The 19,726-nt window shown below is 33.2% G+C and overlaps 1 protein-coding gene across 1 annotated transcript in view; it reads right to left on the reverse strand.

The window, feature by feature from the left end:
• LOC134546143 (vacuolar protein sorting-associated protein 4) overlaps positions 1 to 18,911 on the reverse strand; it is a 51,157-nt gene extending 32,246 nt beyond the window's left edge. The window contains exons 1-4 of the mRNA XM_063388696.1: positions 18,754 to 18,911; positions 17,154 to 17,200; positions 13,368 to 13,479; positions 12,315 to 12,447 (exon numbers count right to left, since the gene is read on the reverse strand). Of these exons, the coding sequence (XP_063244766.1) occupies positions 12,315 to 12,447; positions 13,368 to 13,479; positions 17,154 to 17,177 (269 nt within the window). The 5' untranslated portion in view covers positions 17,178 to 17,200; positions 18,754 to 18,911. The remainder of the gene's footprint in view (positions 1 to 12,314; positions 12,448 to 13,367; positions 13,480 to 17,153; positions 17,201 to 18,753) is intronic.
• Between the last annotated feature and the right edge of the window lie 815 nt (positions 18,912 to 19,726).

A 19,726-nucleotide genomic window follows, 5' to 3' on the forward strand; every position in this document is an offset into this window, starting at 1 on the left:
TCAAAGTAATATTAGCATTAACTCCAAAGCTTCAACTGTTTTGTTTAGTGGACATAGAAAACAATCATTCTTCTGCACACACATTTTTTTACTCTTCTTTTGCCTTCTCCACACACATCAACGTCAACACACTAAATTTCCCGAGACAAAATTGGCTTTTGGGATCATTGTCAACTTTTTTTTATATAATTGTTATACTGCCAGCAGACAGCGTTCAGAATAACTAAATATTGTAGGCATATTAATATTATTATGTTGAATTTTACTTTATTTCCAATTCAACAAAAATAAAGATCCCTATAATAATTCAGTAACATGGTACAAAACATTTTATAAATTAGTGCTTTTATAAGTTTATTGCACTCTTTAGCTTAAATTATGAGTATAACTTACAAATTTTTAAATTGAAAATATTTTTTTTTTCATATATATATATATATATATATATATATATATATATATATATATATATATATATATATATATATATATATATATATATATATATATATATATATATATATATTCAGAAGAATAATTTGGTTCAAAGGTTAAGAGTGCTTGGTTCAAAACTCTTCAGGAAATAGTAATTTTTTTGTTTAGTCTCAGCACAGTGTGTGTGATCCTTTCGTCTTCATACAATAGAAGGCATCCTGCCTAAGTGGAATCACTGCCTTTGAGATTATCTTAGTAGTTATACTCTGTAAATTAAGGCTGAAAAACCTGTAAAAGTATTAGGTTTTAATACTGTTTATTAGAAAAATCTGAACGAGTGACACTGGAGATTTTGACAACTTTTCAGTGATAAAAGTGTGTAACATTGCAGAACCCTGCCCTCCAATATAAATAATTTTTCTTTTAAACTATTTTCATGAATGTAAATATTTCTTAAAAAGTCTTTCTAATGATATTTTACCGTTTGTTATATATTTTAGGGTTGATATTTTTCACTTGCTATGTTTTTAAGAAGGTATTTTGTGTTTTAACAGACATTTTCTATCATTAGTAATTTTTATGTAATTATTCACAAAGAAGTCGCTGTTCCAGATTTTTACGTGTTTAGGCCTACTTTTTCAGGTTTTTCTCAATAAGTTTAATTTTGTAAAGTAATTCGTATTATAATTATTGTTCTTAAATTTTATTAACGTGTTGTAATATAATTATAAATCACGGGACTGTGTCTGGGCTTGTGTGATGGTTAGAAAGAGAGGCATGAGAGGCCTGTAAGTGGGAGTGAGAAAGGAACAGTGTTTCCCCGCCAACCGAGATAAAGACGGTAATTCCCCCCCTGTATGGGAACTGATTGATAACTGCTCTCTCACGGTGTGGGAGAGAGAACGAGAATGGGAGTTCCCGATTTCGAGGTGAAATTGAAAAGAGACTGATCAGGGGAAGCCCAGAGTTCTGTGTGTAAAAGATTTTTTCATGTGTTGTAACTTGCTCTGTAATTGGCTGATATCTGTAAGAGTGAATGAAGCGTGCGTGTGATTGGTCGGTGAGGTCAGGTGACTTCTCCTCCCTGCGTGGAGAAGAGAGTGGCCAGATTTCACCAGTCGTCTGTCGAACGCTGGACGAGTAGGTCGCGTTCGATGGCTTCTCGCTAAATTATCATGTAATTTACGAAGAGATAATTTCACGTTTGTGGTCGGAGCCAGGCCTATATTTAAATCAACCTAATTTTCTTTTTTTTCGTTTTGGATATAACTTAATTAGAAATTACGGCCACCTTCGTAGGCGTTTTGGCTCGGGGCGAGATTCGTTTTCGCTGGGTGCGGCCCTGTTCCAGGGCGCACCATCTTCGTGTACTTGCAGTAAAACATTACTGAAGGACTCAATCTACGCGATTATTTTTCGGTAATTTCTCATCATGCGAGCTACCAGCAGTTTTTCGACGGGCAGATGTATGTGGACTGAATGAGTAACCTCTTTTGAAAGTGTTTGGAATCGTCTGTGCAACATTCTATTAAAAATAAAATAAAACATCAAAATTTGCAATCGGCGTTGAACTGTTTTATTTTGTATATAACGAACCGTTATATTTGGCGCCCGGCCGCGCGGCTTGAATTTGGACACGACCCTGAGGTTAAGACGGACATTTTCGGCAGTAAATAAAAAATATAAACATTCTCAAAACAAGTTTGCGACTACGATAACCTCAAATAACAACAATCTACGATAAATAGTGAACAGTTTAGAAGAAAACGGCAAAGTGTTTCCAGAATTATCGGCGCAGCTGAGCGGCGAAAGCGGTTTTTCTTCGTGACGAGAGTTACGAGCTGTTTCAGCGAGTGAAGTGTTCCAGAGAAACGACGGAAAACGGTACTTCGAGGGACAGAGCGACCCAAGGCACCGTGGGACTTCAGGCCTGTCGCATCGCGGGACTTCGAGATCGTCACTTCGCGGGACAACGTGGGATGAATCGCCGATGATAGCAAGTGGAAAATTTAAGAAAACTGTATTTGTATTGGTTTAGAGAATTTAACTTGTATTTGTGTAAAATTTGGTAATTTGTGTATGTCAACATGGATAACGCTAGTACCAACAGCAGCGAATCAGATTTCATGGGTTTTCAGGAAAATGTGGAAAATTCCGAACAGTCAAATCCAAATTTGGAAATAAGTCTAATAGAGCAAGATTTTTCATGTCGACAGGAAAAACCTGTAAACATGGAACATCCTGCCGAACTAGGTCAGAATATGGAATCCCGCACAACTAGCAGCCCAGTTGAGGTGATGGGGGGGTCAGATATGTTACAGAAATTAATGGAAATGATGCAAGGAATGAACCAGGAAATGAAACAAAACAGTCAGGAAATGATGAGGGACATGACACAGAAAATTGAACAGGGACAACAGGATATTACTAATAAAATTGAACAGGGACAACAGGATCTTACTAGTAAACTTGTTCAGGGACAAAAGGAAATCAACAACAAAATAGATCAGGCAACTCACAAAATAGAAGGAAATTCACAAGAGATTGCGAAGTTAAGGAGCGAAATAGGCACACAGTTGCGACAGGAATTTGGCAGGGTGGAGAACAAATTTGATAACTTTAAAATTAATGAACAGGTAGCCACGTGTACGAAAAAGGTAGATGAATGTGCAAATGAAGCAAATGTAGGAAAATGTGAAAGGGAAATAATAGTGTCAAAAGAAAATGTGGAAGTTGTACATGATGTACATGAGCAGATAAACATTGTGAATAAATGTGAAAAATTCCTAGATGAGGTAAACAAGGGAAATGTGGACAATGTGGTTGAAAAGGTTAGTAAATCCAGGGGAAATACACATGAAATCAGGATTTTGTGTAAACAAATGAAGAAAGTAGAAATTGAAATGAAAACATTCTCAGATTCACTTAAAGATGAATTTGCTGGGGAAGTAATCAGTGAGTTGAATTTTGCAGATTGCGGAGAAATGATAAAAGGGAGATTTTGTCAAAATGTAAGCAGTAATGTTCGAAAATGTGGTGTGTGTATGCAGAGTAGTGTACAAACTAAAATTTTTTCACTGATCCATGTGGAACATGAAGTGAGTAAAATTGTGCAACATGATCAGAGGTTTTTTGTGTGGAAGCATGTGTACAGAACTTTCGCCGAGATAGTAAACAGTTTTTTGTTCTGTTCAAAGGCAAAAGAAAGTAATAGTAAATGGACAGGGGTGATGCAACCTCTGGAAACAGTGTGTGTTGACTTGTTTGGCCCACTGCCAAGATGGAAGGGTAGAGTCAAAACCAGTTTTGTGGTGTTTGATGTTTTTTAAATTTTATGCATTTTTTTTTGCCAATTTTTGTAAATGTTTTTCAGATTTTTTATTTTTTGAATTGTATACTTTTAATAATGATTGGTATTTTGTAGAGTTTTTGTATTTTTTGAAGAATAGTTATAGTATAATATAGGAATGTATATGTAAGATTTATGACTACAAGTTTTTGAGATGAATAAGGTTTTTTAAAGAGAAGGAAGGTTATACACATAAATTTTTAAGATAAATAACTATTTTTAATGTGAATGTTTTTCTGTTTTAGAAAATAACTATGATAATATATATATATATAAATTCTTTGAGTACACAGTTACTAAAATGCTTTACATTGTGAGAATTTCATTGCACTTGGGTAATGAATGTTTGGTTTGTTAAATGTTGTGTCATGGGAAGATGTTAACTGAAATTTATTATGAGATTTTTTTTTTGGAAAATGATATATGTTTGAAATGGTTAAATATTTTAAATGAAAATACTACACATATTGGTAATACTAAATGTTTGTTTTGGATTGATGACAGGGTGACAACATCCTATATTAAAGGTATGAAGTGTTATGCTAAACGTTAATGAATAACAGTCGTCGAGTTTTGAAGCTGCAGAAGCAGTTGTGTGTTCATGATGGCAAGAGTTTAGGTGAATTTTTTGTATTGCCCTAAATAAGCAGCAGATGTTTTGTTTTGTGTGTGAGGCAGCTGGGGGGTCAGGAGGTTAATTTTAAATATGTTTGCCGGCATGGAGTCCGATGTTTTTTTTTGCAAAGGTGTGTCCCTTCTCCTTGGTCGCTCCCACCCCTCATCAAGGTTAATTTTATGTGTGATTGTTGCTGAAAGGGGAGATATGGTTTGAAACCTAAGGAAGGGCATTAGTTCATGTAATTTGTTTTTGAAGAATAGAAACATACGATTGTATCTTGATGAAGTATTTGTCATGCCATGACTGTAGAATTGTCAACTTGTTGTTTGTGGAAATTTAAGTGAGATATCTAAAGCTTAAAATTTGATGTGTAATGACAAGTGCAGTGTATATTTGTGTATAGCTTTGTATTATTTTTTGTTTTAAATTTCATTAAAAGGTTAACCGAGCTGACTAGCAGCTAAAAGGGTTGTAATTGAGCGCCCCTTACCTTTCGGCTAGCTCAGGAGTTAGGAATGATAGAAGGAGAAGAGAGATGGAAGGACTGTGTGCATTTGTTATGTGTAATAGGTTAGCTGAGCTGACTAGCAGCTAAAAGGGTTGTAAATGAGCGCCCCTTACCTTTCGGCTAGCTCAGGAGCTAGGAATGAGGGAGAAGGAAGTTGGAGGAAAAGGAGCTGTGTATATTTTTTGTGTGTGAGGATAAGAATGTTTTTGTGTATTTTTTATACTATGTTTAATGATACAAGAAAATGTAAGTGAATAATGTAAACAAATGGAAAGGCAGTAGTTTTGATACAGAATTAAGTCTGTGTGTATTTGGTGTAAATATTATGAGGTTGTGTAACATTTTAATAAGAAAATTTTGAATATGATAAGTGACGATGTAGTGTGTTATGAAAAAGTTTTTAAAGTTTCACATACTTAATTTAATGTTTTTTAGAGTTGTATTTGTTGTGGAAGGTTTACTATGTGAATTACTGTCTCTTAGGAAGTGATGCATCTATTTAGAAGTTGTAGTGAATGGGTTATCAATATTGAGCCGATTAGTTCTAATTTTGAAATAAGTGTTGTCCAGTGTTTGAAGTTATGATGGAGCTATTGTGAAGATATTTAGAATTTTAGAAGTTGGTTTTTTTGATGGAATTTAGGAAAATTTGGTGTCAACAGTTTTGAAGTGATATTGTTGTCAATGTTTTGTTGGTGCAGATATGAGGAGTGGAGATATTGGTGGATTTGTGAGTTAAAGTGGTTATTTCATGGGATTTGAGGAGTTTGTCAGAAGCAGCAGAGAATCAGAGTAACAGCGGTATTTTAAGGGATTTTAAAGGAGATGATTTGTTTTGAGGTTATTTGTCGTCGTCATTGAGGTTAGAAGTTTTTATCGTCGTTGAGAAGTTTTTATCGTCGTTGAGAAGTTTTTATCGTCGTCAAGGTGGTCATGGAGACGTAATTCCTGGAGGTTTTGTATTCGTCGAGGTAGTCATGGAGACGTAATTCCTGGAGTTTAAGATTTTTCGTCGTCATTGAGGTAGTTATGGAGTTTATTGCAGCTGGTGTTGAGGTGTCCACAGTTGTAAAAGTAAGTTGTTCAGAGTTTTTTGTTGGTATTGAAGATTCTTCGTTGACCAGGGGGTGTCTGCTTGAAGCTTATAGAAAGACCAGTTTCAAAGTGATCTGTATTTTGCACTGATGAGAGAGAGATAACCATTTGTTAAGAGTTGTTGACACTTTGTAAAAAGAGAAATGTTTTCAAATTTTGGCTTTTTAACAAAGAATTGATGTTGTTACAGTGTTGCAGTAACAGTTTTTTGAATTTCTATATAAATAAGGGTTTTAATTACTGGATGCATTTATTTTCTCAGGATGTTTTGTATGTATTTTGTACAGATAAGTTTTTCACTTTTGTAACTTTTCAATTAAATGTAGTGTTAATTTAATTGAAAAGTTGGGGGGGTTATGTAACATTGCAGAACCCTGCCCTCCAATATAAATAATTTTTCTTTTAAACTATTTTCATGAATGTAAATATTTCTTAAAAAGTCTTTCTAATGATATTTTACCGTTTGTTATATATTTTAGGGTTGATATTTTTCACTTGCTATGTTTTTAAGAAGGTATTTTGTGTTTTAACAGACATTTTCTATCATTAGTAATTTTTATGTAATTATTCACAAAGAAGTCGCTGTTCCAGATTTTTACGTGCTTAGGCCTACTTTTTCAGGTTTTTCTCAATAAGTTTAATTTTGTAAAGTAATTCGTATTATAATTATTGTTCTTAAATTTTATTAACGTGTTGTAATATAATTATAAATCACGGGACTGTGTCTGGGCTTGTGTGATGGTTAGAAAGAGAGGCATGAGAGGCCTGTAAGTGGGAGTGAGAAAGGAAAAGTGTTTCCCCGCCAACCGAGATAAAGAAGGTAATTCCCCCCCTGTATGGGAACTGAGTGATAACTGCTCTCTCACGGTGTGGGAGAGAGAACGAGAATGGGAGTTCCCGATTTCGAGGTGAAATTGAAAAGAGACTGATCAGGGGAAGCCCAGAGTTCTGTGTGTAAAAGATTTTTTCATGTGTTGTAACTTGCTCTGTAATTGGCTGATATCTGTAAGAGTGAATGAAGCGTGCGTGTGATTGGTCGGTGAGGTCAGGTGACTTCTCCTCCCTGCGTGGAGAAGAGAGTGGCCAGATTTCACCAGTCGTCTGTCGAACGCTGGACGAGTAGGTCGCGTTCGATGGCTTCTCGCTAAATTATCATGTAATTTACGAAGAGATAATTTCACGTTTGTGGTCGGAGCCAGGCCTATATTTAAATCAACCTAATTTTCTTTTTTTTCGTTTTGGATATAACTTAATTAGAAATTACGGCCACCTTCGTAGGCGTTTTGGCTCGGGGCGAGATTCGTTTTCGCTGGGTGCGGCCCTGTTCCAGGGCGCACCATCTTCGTGTACTTGCAGTAAAACATTACTGAAGGACTCAATCTACGCGATTATTTTTCGGTAATTTCTCATCATGCGAGCTACCAGCAGTTTTTCGACGGGCAGATGTATGTGGACTGAATGAGTAACCTCTTTTGAAAGTGTTTGGAATCGTCTGTGCAACATTCTATTAAAAATAAAATAAAACATCAAAATTTGCAATCGGCGTTGAACTGTTTTATTTTGTATATAACGAACCGTTATAAGTGATAAAGGAAGAATAAAAAATATTTTAAACATAACCACTGTACATTGATCACATTTAAAATTTGTCTGCTCCACTTTCAAAATCACATGCTGAAAAAAATAAATAAGTGCATTCAAAATTGCATGCTTCATTAAATTAATAAGCATTGACAATTTTATGATTTTTATAAAGAAATTAGTAAGATTTAATGCATGGATCCAACTTCAGCAATCAAATGTACACAGGCAGGCTGCGTGTTCGGGTCGGTGAACGTGTGCACATACGTTCCTCATAATTCATCAATGTATCATATTTTTTGCTATATCTAGCAGAGTATTTTAGTCAAAATTATCTCATCCATACTTATAAACTGGAAGTTTTGGGGGTTTGATGAAATCACTCTATAATTCATTCAGAACGGCTCCATGAACATCTTCAAATCTTCTCCCAAAAAGCCAGGGCACAAAGAAACTTAACTTCAGTCAGGTGCTTTAGACACTGCTCATTGACTTAAAAACTGAAATTGTGATGATATTGCAAATCAAGCAAAATATGCAAAATTAAAAATGATTTAGATTTAACATACAGTCACATGCTCAAGCAATAGTCAAGTAATCATAAAGGTGAACAGTTGAAAACTCCTGGAGTCTTAGGCGTCCAGGGTCTGATCAGTGACCAACTTTCAACTCAGCAGGATTCACGTAACTTCAACAGTAGTAAAAACAAACAATGTTTCGATGAACAAGGTTTCACTATGATGCAACATAAGCCCAAATACAAAACCAAAGTTAAATAAGATCTTAATAATCTACTAACGACCGAAAGAAAACCCCCACAAAAGTGGGAATTTGAACTATTGTCATGCTCAAAACAATAAACAAACAATGTTCAAAAAAACAAAAGCTCTTTTTGTTACAAGTTTTAAACTGTCAATCCAAGACATCACTAACAAACTAAAATCTCGCTCATGTTCAAGTGGCTAAGCTCTGCACCAAATACAATACATATTTATACTTCCTTTCATAGGTCAGTTCTGGAAAAAATTAAATAAACAATATTGCCTTTTGGCTCAGCTGATGTCTAATGCGAATGTCCCTTTTACTGGAAACTGCATCCTGGCAAATTGCCAGCACCAACACGACAGATGTTCAAGAAAATGCCAGCATTCTGTCATAAGCCTTCCACTGACAGTATCACAACAACATTACTCTCTAAAGTGCCAAGAGGAGAACTGTGATTATCATTACAGTGAGTGGGAAAAAATCTACCAAAATGTCAGAGGATCGAAAACCAAATCTACAAAATGTTTTTGAACTTCTAGTTTACACCCAATATGACAATCTGTCTTATCCAAACCTAGTTCAACTATTTCACGGATCAATATTTCAATTTTAGTAAGTACTCATAATAACCCTACACTTACGATGATGGAAAGAGGTGGTGGTATTTTGATAGCAGTTAATAGGAAAAAAATCTCATCAGTGCAGCTTATTCAAAACTTTTATTACCCTGGAGTAGAAGCAGTCCTCATTAAAATTTCTCTAAAAAAATTTGTACACTTGGCAATGTCTATCTTCCCCCACAAAATATATACTATGTATCTTGATGCTTTAGAAGACAAACTTACTATCAAGATGATTTATTAATACTCTTGTAACTTCAATGTTGATTGAAACAACAAACATATCTCCAATACTACACGTACACATAGCAAAGCCAAGACGTAGTATTAACTCAGTTTTACCATGAATATGAGATTATTACATTATAACAAAATGCAGTCATCCAAAAATCTCTTAAGTTTTTATTTACATAATCATCTATGCTTTTTCCTTGAATAACAATACACACTTCATCTTCAGGTACTATGAAAATGGTGATTATCTGGATTACATAATTCTATATAAGAACATAACTGGTCTGACTTTTAAATATTTATGATGTGAATGTTCGAGTTAAACATATAACTACATTTGTATTCAAAAAATGAATTTCTTCATCATGGTAACTAACAAAAAATACCTCAAACATCCCCATTGGGTTTCAAAAAAATTAATGCAAGCCTTAAAATAAAATCCTTTACAAATGCTATTTAAAAAAAACACAATATTTAATATTATACGTACTTTTCCATTACAGAAAACTAGTACAAATCTCATCATATGAGATTAAAATTACTGAACTCAAAGGAAAAAAAATGTCAATAATAATGCAATATTTTGATATGTTAAAATGATGAAAAATGGGTATTGTGAACATCAACCTCATGTGAACCATGTTTTCTCAAGTGATTCATGTTTAATATCTAATACTTTTGCAAAATATTTTTCTAGTGTCTATGTATTCACTTATTTTCATATAAAATGTGAGCCCTGACAAATTCCTGTTTCCTTCATTTCTGAGTGTCTGATATTTTGGGGCATTAAATCCTTAAAATCTACTAAGTCTACAGGCCCAGATGGTAAACCAAATTTCATTTTGAAAGGTTGCTATTATCTGCTAATACCTCTGCTGCAACTTTTATTTAACACTAGTACATAACTAAGTTTTTCCAACTAAATGTAAAACAGCTAAGGTTATTCCAATACATAAAAAAGGAAGTAAACTGAATGTTATTAGCTATAGATGTATGTCATTTCTTTATAGTTTTGCTAAAAATTTTGGAAAAAAAAAAATATATTTTTCAACAAATTAAATTTACACTAAAACATAGGCTATCTTGTAATTAATATGGTTTTATAAATGGCATGACTACTACCACAGATTTACTCATGTTTGTAAGTCCAATTTATAATAAAGTAACTAACAAGGGACAAGTCAATGCTTGTTATTTTGATCTGGCAAAGCCTTTGACACTGTCAATAACTCTATTTTACTTGTAAAATGATCAAATTTGGGTTTAAGTGATCAGTACATAAACTGGTTTTATAGCTTTGTTAAATAAAGTTTTTTTGTATCAATAAACAACCATAATTCTTCTTTATATTATGCTAGTTCTGGTGTATCCCCTTTACTTTTCAATATAATTATTAATGCTATCATTCAGGTTGTCAATCAAACTACTTGTATTGTCTATTATTTGCTGATGACTTAAAAATCTACAGTGATTAATACTTTAAATGATTATTTTCAAAGTGACATTATTGAAATTGATAAATGGTGCAAACTAATCTTGTTTCCTTAAGAAATAAAAATCTTAAATTATATCCTTTCCTAGAAAAACACACACACTATAAGGTATGTTTAAAAGTTAGATAGCACTCAAATCTCTATTATCTCTTATTATAAAATATATTGTTGGACCCTAAATTGTTGTTTTTTTTCATCATCATATTGACTCTCCACACTCCAATTCACGTATAACTCTAGCTTTAACTTAATTCTATAACTACATAAGCTTTAAATATTGATTCTAATCTTATACTTTACCTAGCTTTAATAAGATCAAAATTAGAATAATTTTCAGTTATTTTGAATAAAATAAACAAATCTGATATTGATTTTATTCTTATTCTTTATCTAGCTTTAAAATTAAGTTAAAGCTAGGGTTCTACGTGAATTGGAGTGTGAAGAGTCAATATGATGATGGAAAAAACAATTTGGAGTCCAACAATATATTTTATAAAATAAAATAAAAACCTTAAAAACATTATTTTTTATCATGTGATCTTCATCAACGCTTTTAACACTAAAAACAATGATGTGCCACTTTCAAAGCAATCCTGTTTGCCTAAAAGATAAAGTTACTAGCCATTCCGCTAGATGGCTGCAGATTCAGTGAACTTATACTCCACAGCACTGCACAAAAAGGATAAAATTTTAGAATGCCGAAAATTATTACGGAAATATTTAAAATCAATCACCAATTCTATTAAACAAATATACTACGGAATTTGCACTTTTAATTGTTCTTTATACACCAGTCACCCATACTTACCTATTGACTCAATTAGCTGCCTATTTTAAACACCATTGAAACAAACATGGCGTGTTTCTGTTCTCATCTCTCTGCTGAGGCATGTTATACAGTTGCACACATCGATGATCTACATCTATGGCACCTTCGACTGTTATGTTTTGATTGAACTTTGTTTACAGAAGTGACGAGAATATTAAATATTTTCACCTGTAATAAATTTATAGTTAAGAGATGAATATTATTCCACAGAAGTCCAAAAAAATAATTCATATGTGAATTGGACGTGAGTTGAGCCATTTCATGCTGCAGTTAAGTTATAGTGAAGGACTATTTTCGTAAAGGGTTTTTGCTATACTGCCGGTACCGGTACCAGCACCGACATTTTAGCTGCGGTTCTCGGTGCCGGTAAAAATGCTGAGTACCGTAGGAACCGAGACCCAAGAACCGGAACCGACCCATCTCTAATTTATGATTGTGTTTATGTACTTGTGTCTCCTTTATTTTAAAGTTAATGTTGTCCCTGCTCATGTGCAGTGCTTGCTTATTTGTTGTGCTTACATGCATGGGTAGTTTCCCTGTATGCAATGCCCACCTATGCGTAGTGCCTACTTGCTTGCAGTCCCCACCTATGCACAATGCAGACTAGCTTGCAGTGCCTGCCCACTTGCAGTGCCTTGTGTATTTGTTTTTCTTTATGTATATGTTTTGTCTGATTGTATGTTGTGCCCACCTTTATAGTTCTCCAACTGTCTGTGGGCATTTCACAAATATAAATCAAATAAATAAATAAAGACAGAAGTCAACAAATAATAAAATAACACTCACTTAGATTCTCCCTCTTTCACAGGTTTCTTCGTCTTGCCTTTCTTCAAGTACTCTTTTAACTTCTCTGCTCTGTCCAGGTACTGTATGCACTTGGACCGGATGCTCTCTTTTGCCTTCTCGCCCTGGGCTTCATCTGGATGAACAAAGCAAGGTTTAGCCACTGCACTCAACAATATTGCTACTGCATTGCTACTTATCACATTTGCACAACATTGCAACTGTGTACATACAGTGCACAACTATATTTCAGCATATTACTAATTGTTTTATATATCATTGTACTGTATACTATTTTTTTTGTATTCCAATTACAACTACATTGACTTTCAATAATCCAATGATCTGTTAATCCGGTACGGTCGTGTTTCCAAATGTGGCATATTTACAAATGTGTCAGATTTACAAACATGCCAGATTAAAGAGCTTTTACTGTATCATTATTCAGTAGAAAATGTATTGAGCACAGCTTTAATATACAGCTTATTGAATTTTTTCATGGGTCTTTGAAAAAATTATATAAAAAGAATGAGCAGATGGAGGGAAATTTGTACTGGAACAGCATTACCAAAATTTACAGGGTTTTAAATAATGGGTCTTGCACTAAAGGAAAGTATTACTTATGTTAACATGTTGTACAACTTTTAAGACATGTAACAGCTTTAATATAAAACAATGAATGGTTTTTGTCACTTTTAAATTGTATACTACAAAGTAAATACACATTATAAAAGCTACAAGAAAGATTACATGAAAAAAAAAAATTGTTAGTTACCGAATCTCATTATATTTTTAGAACAAATATTGATGAATCCTCGTATATTTAAAAAACAATAACCCTTAAGCAATTGTATTACCATAAAAAACTATATGTTTTATAACTAGATTTTACAAATCTTGATTAATGCAAATGTGCAATTTTTTTAAGAAAATATTATGTAACATTTTATGTATGTATTTTAAATAATGCCAAAAATCAAGATTAATTGTTTTCAAATTTTTCATCACTTATTTTCTATTATATTTTATAAACATGTTTTTTTTTTCCCCACTCACATTTGATGGCGTGAAGGAAATATTCTACTCCATGTTCATATAATCTCAGAGCTTCTTCATAGTTCTTATTTTTATCTTCTTCAGTTGCTTTCGTCACCAGATCAATTGCTTTCTAAACAGAGAGTAAAAAAAAAAGACAATGAATAAAAAAATTACAACATATCTAGTAGTTCACCAATTAGTAAAATTATAAGACACATTATGTCCGGTGGTCTGTAACTCGACCCATACCAGTTCTCTATGCACCCATTAATGGTCATTAAACGCTAGAGTAGCAGAAAAAAAACAAAAACATAACATTCTATAAAACAAAGTACTAAAGGGTCCCGCCCACCTGTGCGCGCATACACACACACACGTGAGAGCTTAAAAAAAAACTTCACAATTTGAAAACTGCTTAAGATATCAGAGTAGTATCTATTTACTAAAAGCACTTAAGAAATTGTTGTGGGCAAATGAATAGTTCTGTTACCACATTTTGATTTAAAATGTGCTTTTAGAAGAGTGAAAATAGCAAAAACATGTGTTTTCCAGAATAATTTCCAAGCCCGGTAAAGATTCTTAAGAGAACTCAAGAAACTTGCATTACAGCTTTATCTTAATTTACTTGCCACATAATATTATGCTAACAAATTAAATTTCATAGTAGCCCTATGCACAAGACAAGAGCCTTGTGCTTAAAGGCAATACCGCGCTAGATGCACCAGCGAGCATCACACTTAACATCCGGACTCATTAACACAAATACACCCTTGACTAGCTGAACCCCGTAACAGTAAAAAAAAACAGCAGAGGGTGACAAGATATTGTAAAAAGTGGACAAAAACAGTACAATAATACATCATATATCCGGTCCTTGTTGATCCGGATCAGAGTTATACACATTTAATTTAATGTTCACATAAAATTTTTTTAACTAAGTTACCAAGAACATAACTATAAGTACGCCCAATATTCACTTTTTTGTTTGATTAAATGTACAGTTCCTGCATATATGGTAGAATTATGGTAATAAAATGCTGTTTGTTGAGTTTAAGGAAGCACACCAGCTGACAAATGACAAACATCACAGCATACTTGGAGCATCAGCCAAACACCACTCCCACTGAACAGTTAATGATAAAGCGTTTGTATCACCGTGCTTCGTTCAAATACCATACATGTTTGAAACACAAGAAACTGGACAACTTCTTTGTTGAGAAATTATGTGAAAAGTAATTTTTTTTTAATTTCTTGTAAATAATATAGGGCATGTAACTATGAATTTTTGTTACAAAACTTGGTGTTTTATTATAATAAACATTAAGTCTGCTTATTTAATGATTTTAATTTGCTTGGTACCCATATTACCTGAATTATCCGGATTTTCGATGTCTGGATGGCCTTTCGTCCCAGTTAGTCCAGATAGAGGTTTAAATGTACTTGGGACGAGGTATCACAAGGTGAAATAAGGACATGCGAGAAGTTACAGGGATCATCTTGCAGAAGGCAACGCATGATAGACCAGAATGGAAACGAATGTTTCAGACAAGACAGCCACCCTTAGAATTTGTTTTCTGTTTTCACTCAAAAGGACCTTTCATACAATCTGCCAAATGAAGAATAATGACCATTTTTAAAAGCGTAACATATTTGTTTAGGACTATAAATTTTCTGCATATTATTTCTTCATGACATAACATAATTATTATATAATATATAATATGTGCCCAGGAACCAGTTCATCACTGTCATTTGTTTCTCATTTATAAATTTTATATGATATATTATTATATATTAATATATATTATACAATTATTATTTAGTAATATATATTATATATAATGTATATTATATTATTTAATGAGACACTCTTTAGTGCAGTTTCAGTGGACTCGTGAGTGATTACACTGGCCTCACATCTACATCAGTAACATACTGTTCCACTGCATCAAGGCACAAATGGCTAAGGTGGTAAATATTAAATGATTTACACCTAGACTTGCATGCAGGGCCAGTGGAATTGGTTGAAGCAAACTATTGCCAATACAAGCCACATGCATTATCATAAAAGTCAAAACCTGCATTCAACAAGGCTAGACTCCCAACTGCAAAAGAAAATACTATCGTAGCCTCAAATATAAGCACTGTGAGTTAAAAATAAAATAAGGAATATTTATAAACACAAACACAAGTGAAAATAAGATGGCTATAACACTTCAAATTATCATTAAAGATAACAAATGCATTACAATTGTTGCCCCTTATCTTATAGAGAGCATAAACTGGCTGTAATCCAAAGTCAAAAGGGGTAGTTACCATATATATTCACAAAGTTTGTTTGTGCTAACTTTTCTTTTTGCTACTCAATAGATACGAGAATCGAGGGAAAAATTAATTGCATCATAATAAATAGTTGCAGACCCCTCTGTTGCTGAACAAACTGTTTAAAGATGCTTTACAACTAAAAACAAACAACACTCAGTTGTGTTAAGAATGATATCAATATTTTAATGTGAATTTTATATGTTGCATAAATTAATTTTACATCTAATAGAAATTTCCCCTTATAATGTTGCAAAATATGTAGGTATATTCTTCTTAAAGAGGGCCCAAAATCTTTGATTAAGTACTCTTATTTATTTTCTAACTTTTTTTTATCAGTACTTATTCATACATCCCTGACTTTCATGTCAGAATGCTTAATGAGAGGTTACTTAAGTACTTATGTAACTTAAACCAACCAGTAAAGAAGCAGGTTACAAAAATTTACTGCTTACAAGGGGAATCAAACCCACGCCCTCCTGTTACCAAGTGGACTAACTAACTCATTTATAAGTGGTGCCTCAACCCCTTCACCATAGAGTGAAACAAGCAGGCAAGCTGGTTAATCAAGAAACCAGTGAATGCCGTCGCAATATACCTAGCACATGATTTACCGGTAAAAGTTCAGTATCACGTATCCAAGTTTATTCCTTGATCCTGCTGGCATGTTCCTGTACATTTTGATCCTGTGGTACATGGTTCTTGCTGTTTTAATTTAGTACGTCGAAATATCCTGCACATAACAACAACTTGTGATAAAAATAAATTATAAACTTAAGTTGAATAAAAGAAAAAACTATTTTGTATACAACTTAAAATCATTCACAGTTATACAAGTTTTTTTGTTGGGCCAGGATCTTTCGATGTAAGCAAGCATCATGTACCAAAGGATCAATGCATACAGGATCTTGCCATCAGGATCAAGAGATAAATTGGGATACATGATACGGAACTTTTACCGATATACCTTCACAACTTACATTCAACATGTATGATGTGATTTAGGAGCATTAAACCAATCAAATTCTCTCTTGCCGTACTGATTTTGTAAATGTAACGAAAAAGGGATGAAAAACAAAATTGGAGAAACATACCATCTACATTTAAACAGGACAAAAAAGAGTGAAGACCAAATATTTGGTTGGTTTGGATAAGTCTAAAACCCCAAAATGCAATAATATATTAATGTTTGCTGGAACATAGTAGTTAACTGCACGTCTGAACTTTTTGAAAAATTGTTCCTCTTCAGACAATTTACTAGGTAAAATATGCATCCCACAAAATAATTACGTAGTGGTCAAAAATTTCATTGTTATGAAGTAAAAGTGTAAGGACCTATGATTTTGTTTTTAAATGCAGTAAAAGTCTTGCACAAAGACAAGTTTTTTTGTCAAAATTATTTTTTTAAATATTATTATTTTATAAAACCAACCTAAGCGACAAATATTTACTACACTGAAAAAATATATAGTAAATTCTTACCTGTAATGTACTTCCAGCTGCCATAGCCAAAAGACGAAATAAACCACCTAAAAAAATAAGACCAATATCTGCAGAACGTACAAAAATCTCTGTTGAAATTGCATACCTAAAATCTCAAAGTAAAAACTATGTAAGGTTCAGTGTTTGGGTAATACAAACAGTACCAGTCACAAACATTAAAAAATGCAATTTTTTATTAACAGATATTGGAGAAGCTTTGATTAAATATCAATGAGAAAATTTATTTTGTGCAAACCCTTATTGACAGCCTAACCACTTGAAGTTTCAATTAACCAGTTTTATAAAAGCTTTTATCAGAGATTTGTACAAAATCATTCATTATGTGATAAAAAATTAAGTTCCTTGAAAAATGCATTTTCAAATGTCAGCCAGGTAATAGTTTATTGTAACTAAAAAACGCCGTATAATCTTGTCCTAGTTTAGCAACTTTTCCATGGGAAAAAAAGAACAGGCCATTCCTGTATTAACCCCAAAAACAGCATTTTGAAACTCACACTAGAATCTGAGAAACTCGGTAGTGGACAGGGCCATTAAGTCGAGGGAAACTTTGTGGTACAAACCATAAAAAAAGAGAAATATATTGATTTGAAAATTGCAACAAGTATCTTTGTTACGTCCCTTGATACCTGTCGCTACACAACAAATTGTAATCTTAAGGTCCCCGTCATTATTGAGGCAAACTGTCTGCAAAAACCGTAGGGACTCAAGCACGGCGGTGCCATACCTACATTGCTGCACAGAGAAATGTTAACATTGTTCATTCTATGTAAAATTTTTGAAATATCAGAATGCCATTCCCAGAATGATTAAAAATGAAACAAGGAACTGAATAAATCAAACTTCTGGTGTTCACCTCATTTTTTATTGGCACCCTTAGAGTAAACAATTAGAGTGAGCCATTTTTGTTGACCTTCCAAATAGTTTTAAAGATCCTAACAGAATCCCCAATAGAGCCTTTCATGAACTTAGTTCCTTGCATCCTAACAATCATCCTTGTGGGCTTTTAGGGGGCTTGTAACACAAACAAATTAAAAAAAATTCTTAAGTAATAAATTGCAAAAAATCTATAAATACAAACAAATTCCTGCCCAAAATGTACTACTTTTTTGGTGTACTACCAGGCTGTGTAAGCATTGAAAGAATTTGGATATTCTATAAATTGAACATTGAAGTATTCTTTGGTTAAGCTTACGACGGATTCTTACTATACAGAAACAAAGTCTATGAACAGAAAAACTAAATAAATATGACGTTATGTGATTACAACCTACAACAAATTTCTTAGCAGATAGCAGCAAACATGGATTTTATTTAGTTAATACCATGAAGCTCAATTGGCATACAGAAACATTTCATTGTAACAAATGTAACATGACTTAAATTAAGATCCATGGCAAAAAAAAATAACTAAACTACCGATCCAGTATTAAGTATATTCAGCCTGAATTATAATGACTTTTAAATTCATGGGAGACGATAAACCCTTCATAGACTAATAAATTGTGTTGACATGTAAGCTACCATTATTATCAAAATAGTAGTGCAATACATTTTACTGCAAGTAAATAATACCACTTACAAAATTTATATATGAAATTTAGAGTTTTCTGTCACTTCAAAATCCCGTGACGAATTAAATAAAACCTTATTTCCAAAAACCTTCTTTTTTAGCTATGACATATCAACCACCACACGAAAGGCGTTGGAGTCGTAAACTATTGTCATGGAAAATATAGTAAAAAGTTGAACAGTTATGTGTAAATAATTGCCGAATTGAAAATAGTATTAAATCCTAATAAAACTAAATTAATTTAGTAGAATAGAAAGCAAATAATTAGAATATATATTTATTGTTAGAAAACTAGACTTTTGGGTTATATAAAAAAGTATTTATTAAACAAATAAAATTAATTAATTTAGAAAGGATTACTGCCATTTATGCGTCCAACACAAAAAAAATTATATTATTTAAAAAAAAAAGACAAGGGCATACTTTCTGAATTACAGTATCACATGCAAACGACCTATACAAGAGAACAACTAATAATTACAAACTTTGTACCAGGGAATTGACAAAAGCCCCCTGGGCTATCTACACAGCAACTGGTTTAGTCTATCTTTGATATAACTGATATTGGGATGCATAACATCGGTCCATAAAGTGGCCAGCAGTATATAAACGCATATAATTTTTTTTTTACCGTTTACCAACACGACCATACAATAATATGCCTGCGCGAGTGTCGGCCTGATTCATCTGTTACAAGTACATATGGGCTAGCTACCCAAACATGTGTCTTAAGGGACTCGCCTCGTTAGGGGTGTATGTGTGTTAATGAGGCGGAATGATAAGAACAACGCTCGCTAGTATTTCTAGCGCGGTAAGGCCTCTTAAGCGCAAGGCTCTGAACTGGCGCGCAGTCTTCTCGTCATCACAGGATAACTGTGAAATTTAGACAGTGACCGTAACATTATATGGAGGTGAAATTATGATAATAGGGTCCCTTAAGTGCTTACAAGAATATGTACTGGTTGTTTTATGCCTAAAAATT

This window comes from Bacillus rossius, chromosome 1 (genome assembly GCF_032445375.1).
Source record: "Bacillus rossius redtenbacheri isolate Brsri chromosome 1, Brsri_v3, whole genome shotgun sequence".
Lineage (NCBI taxonomy): Eukaryota > Metazoa > Arthropoda > Insecta > Phasmatodea > Bacillidae > Bacillus > Bacillus rossius.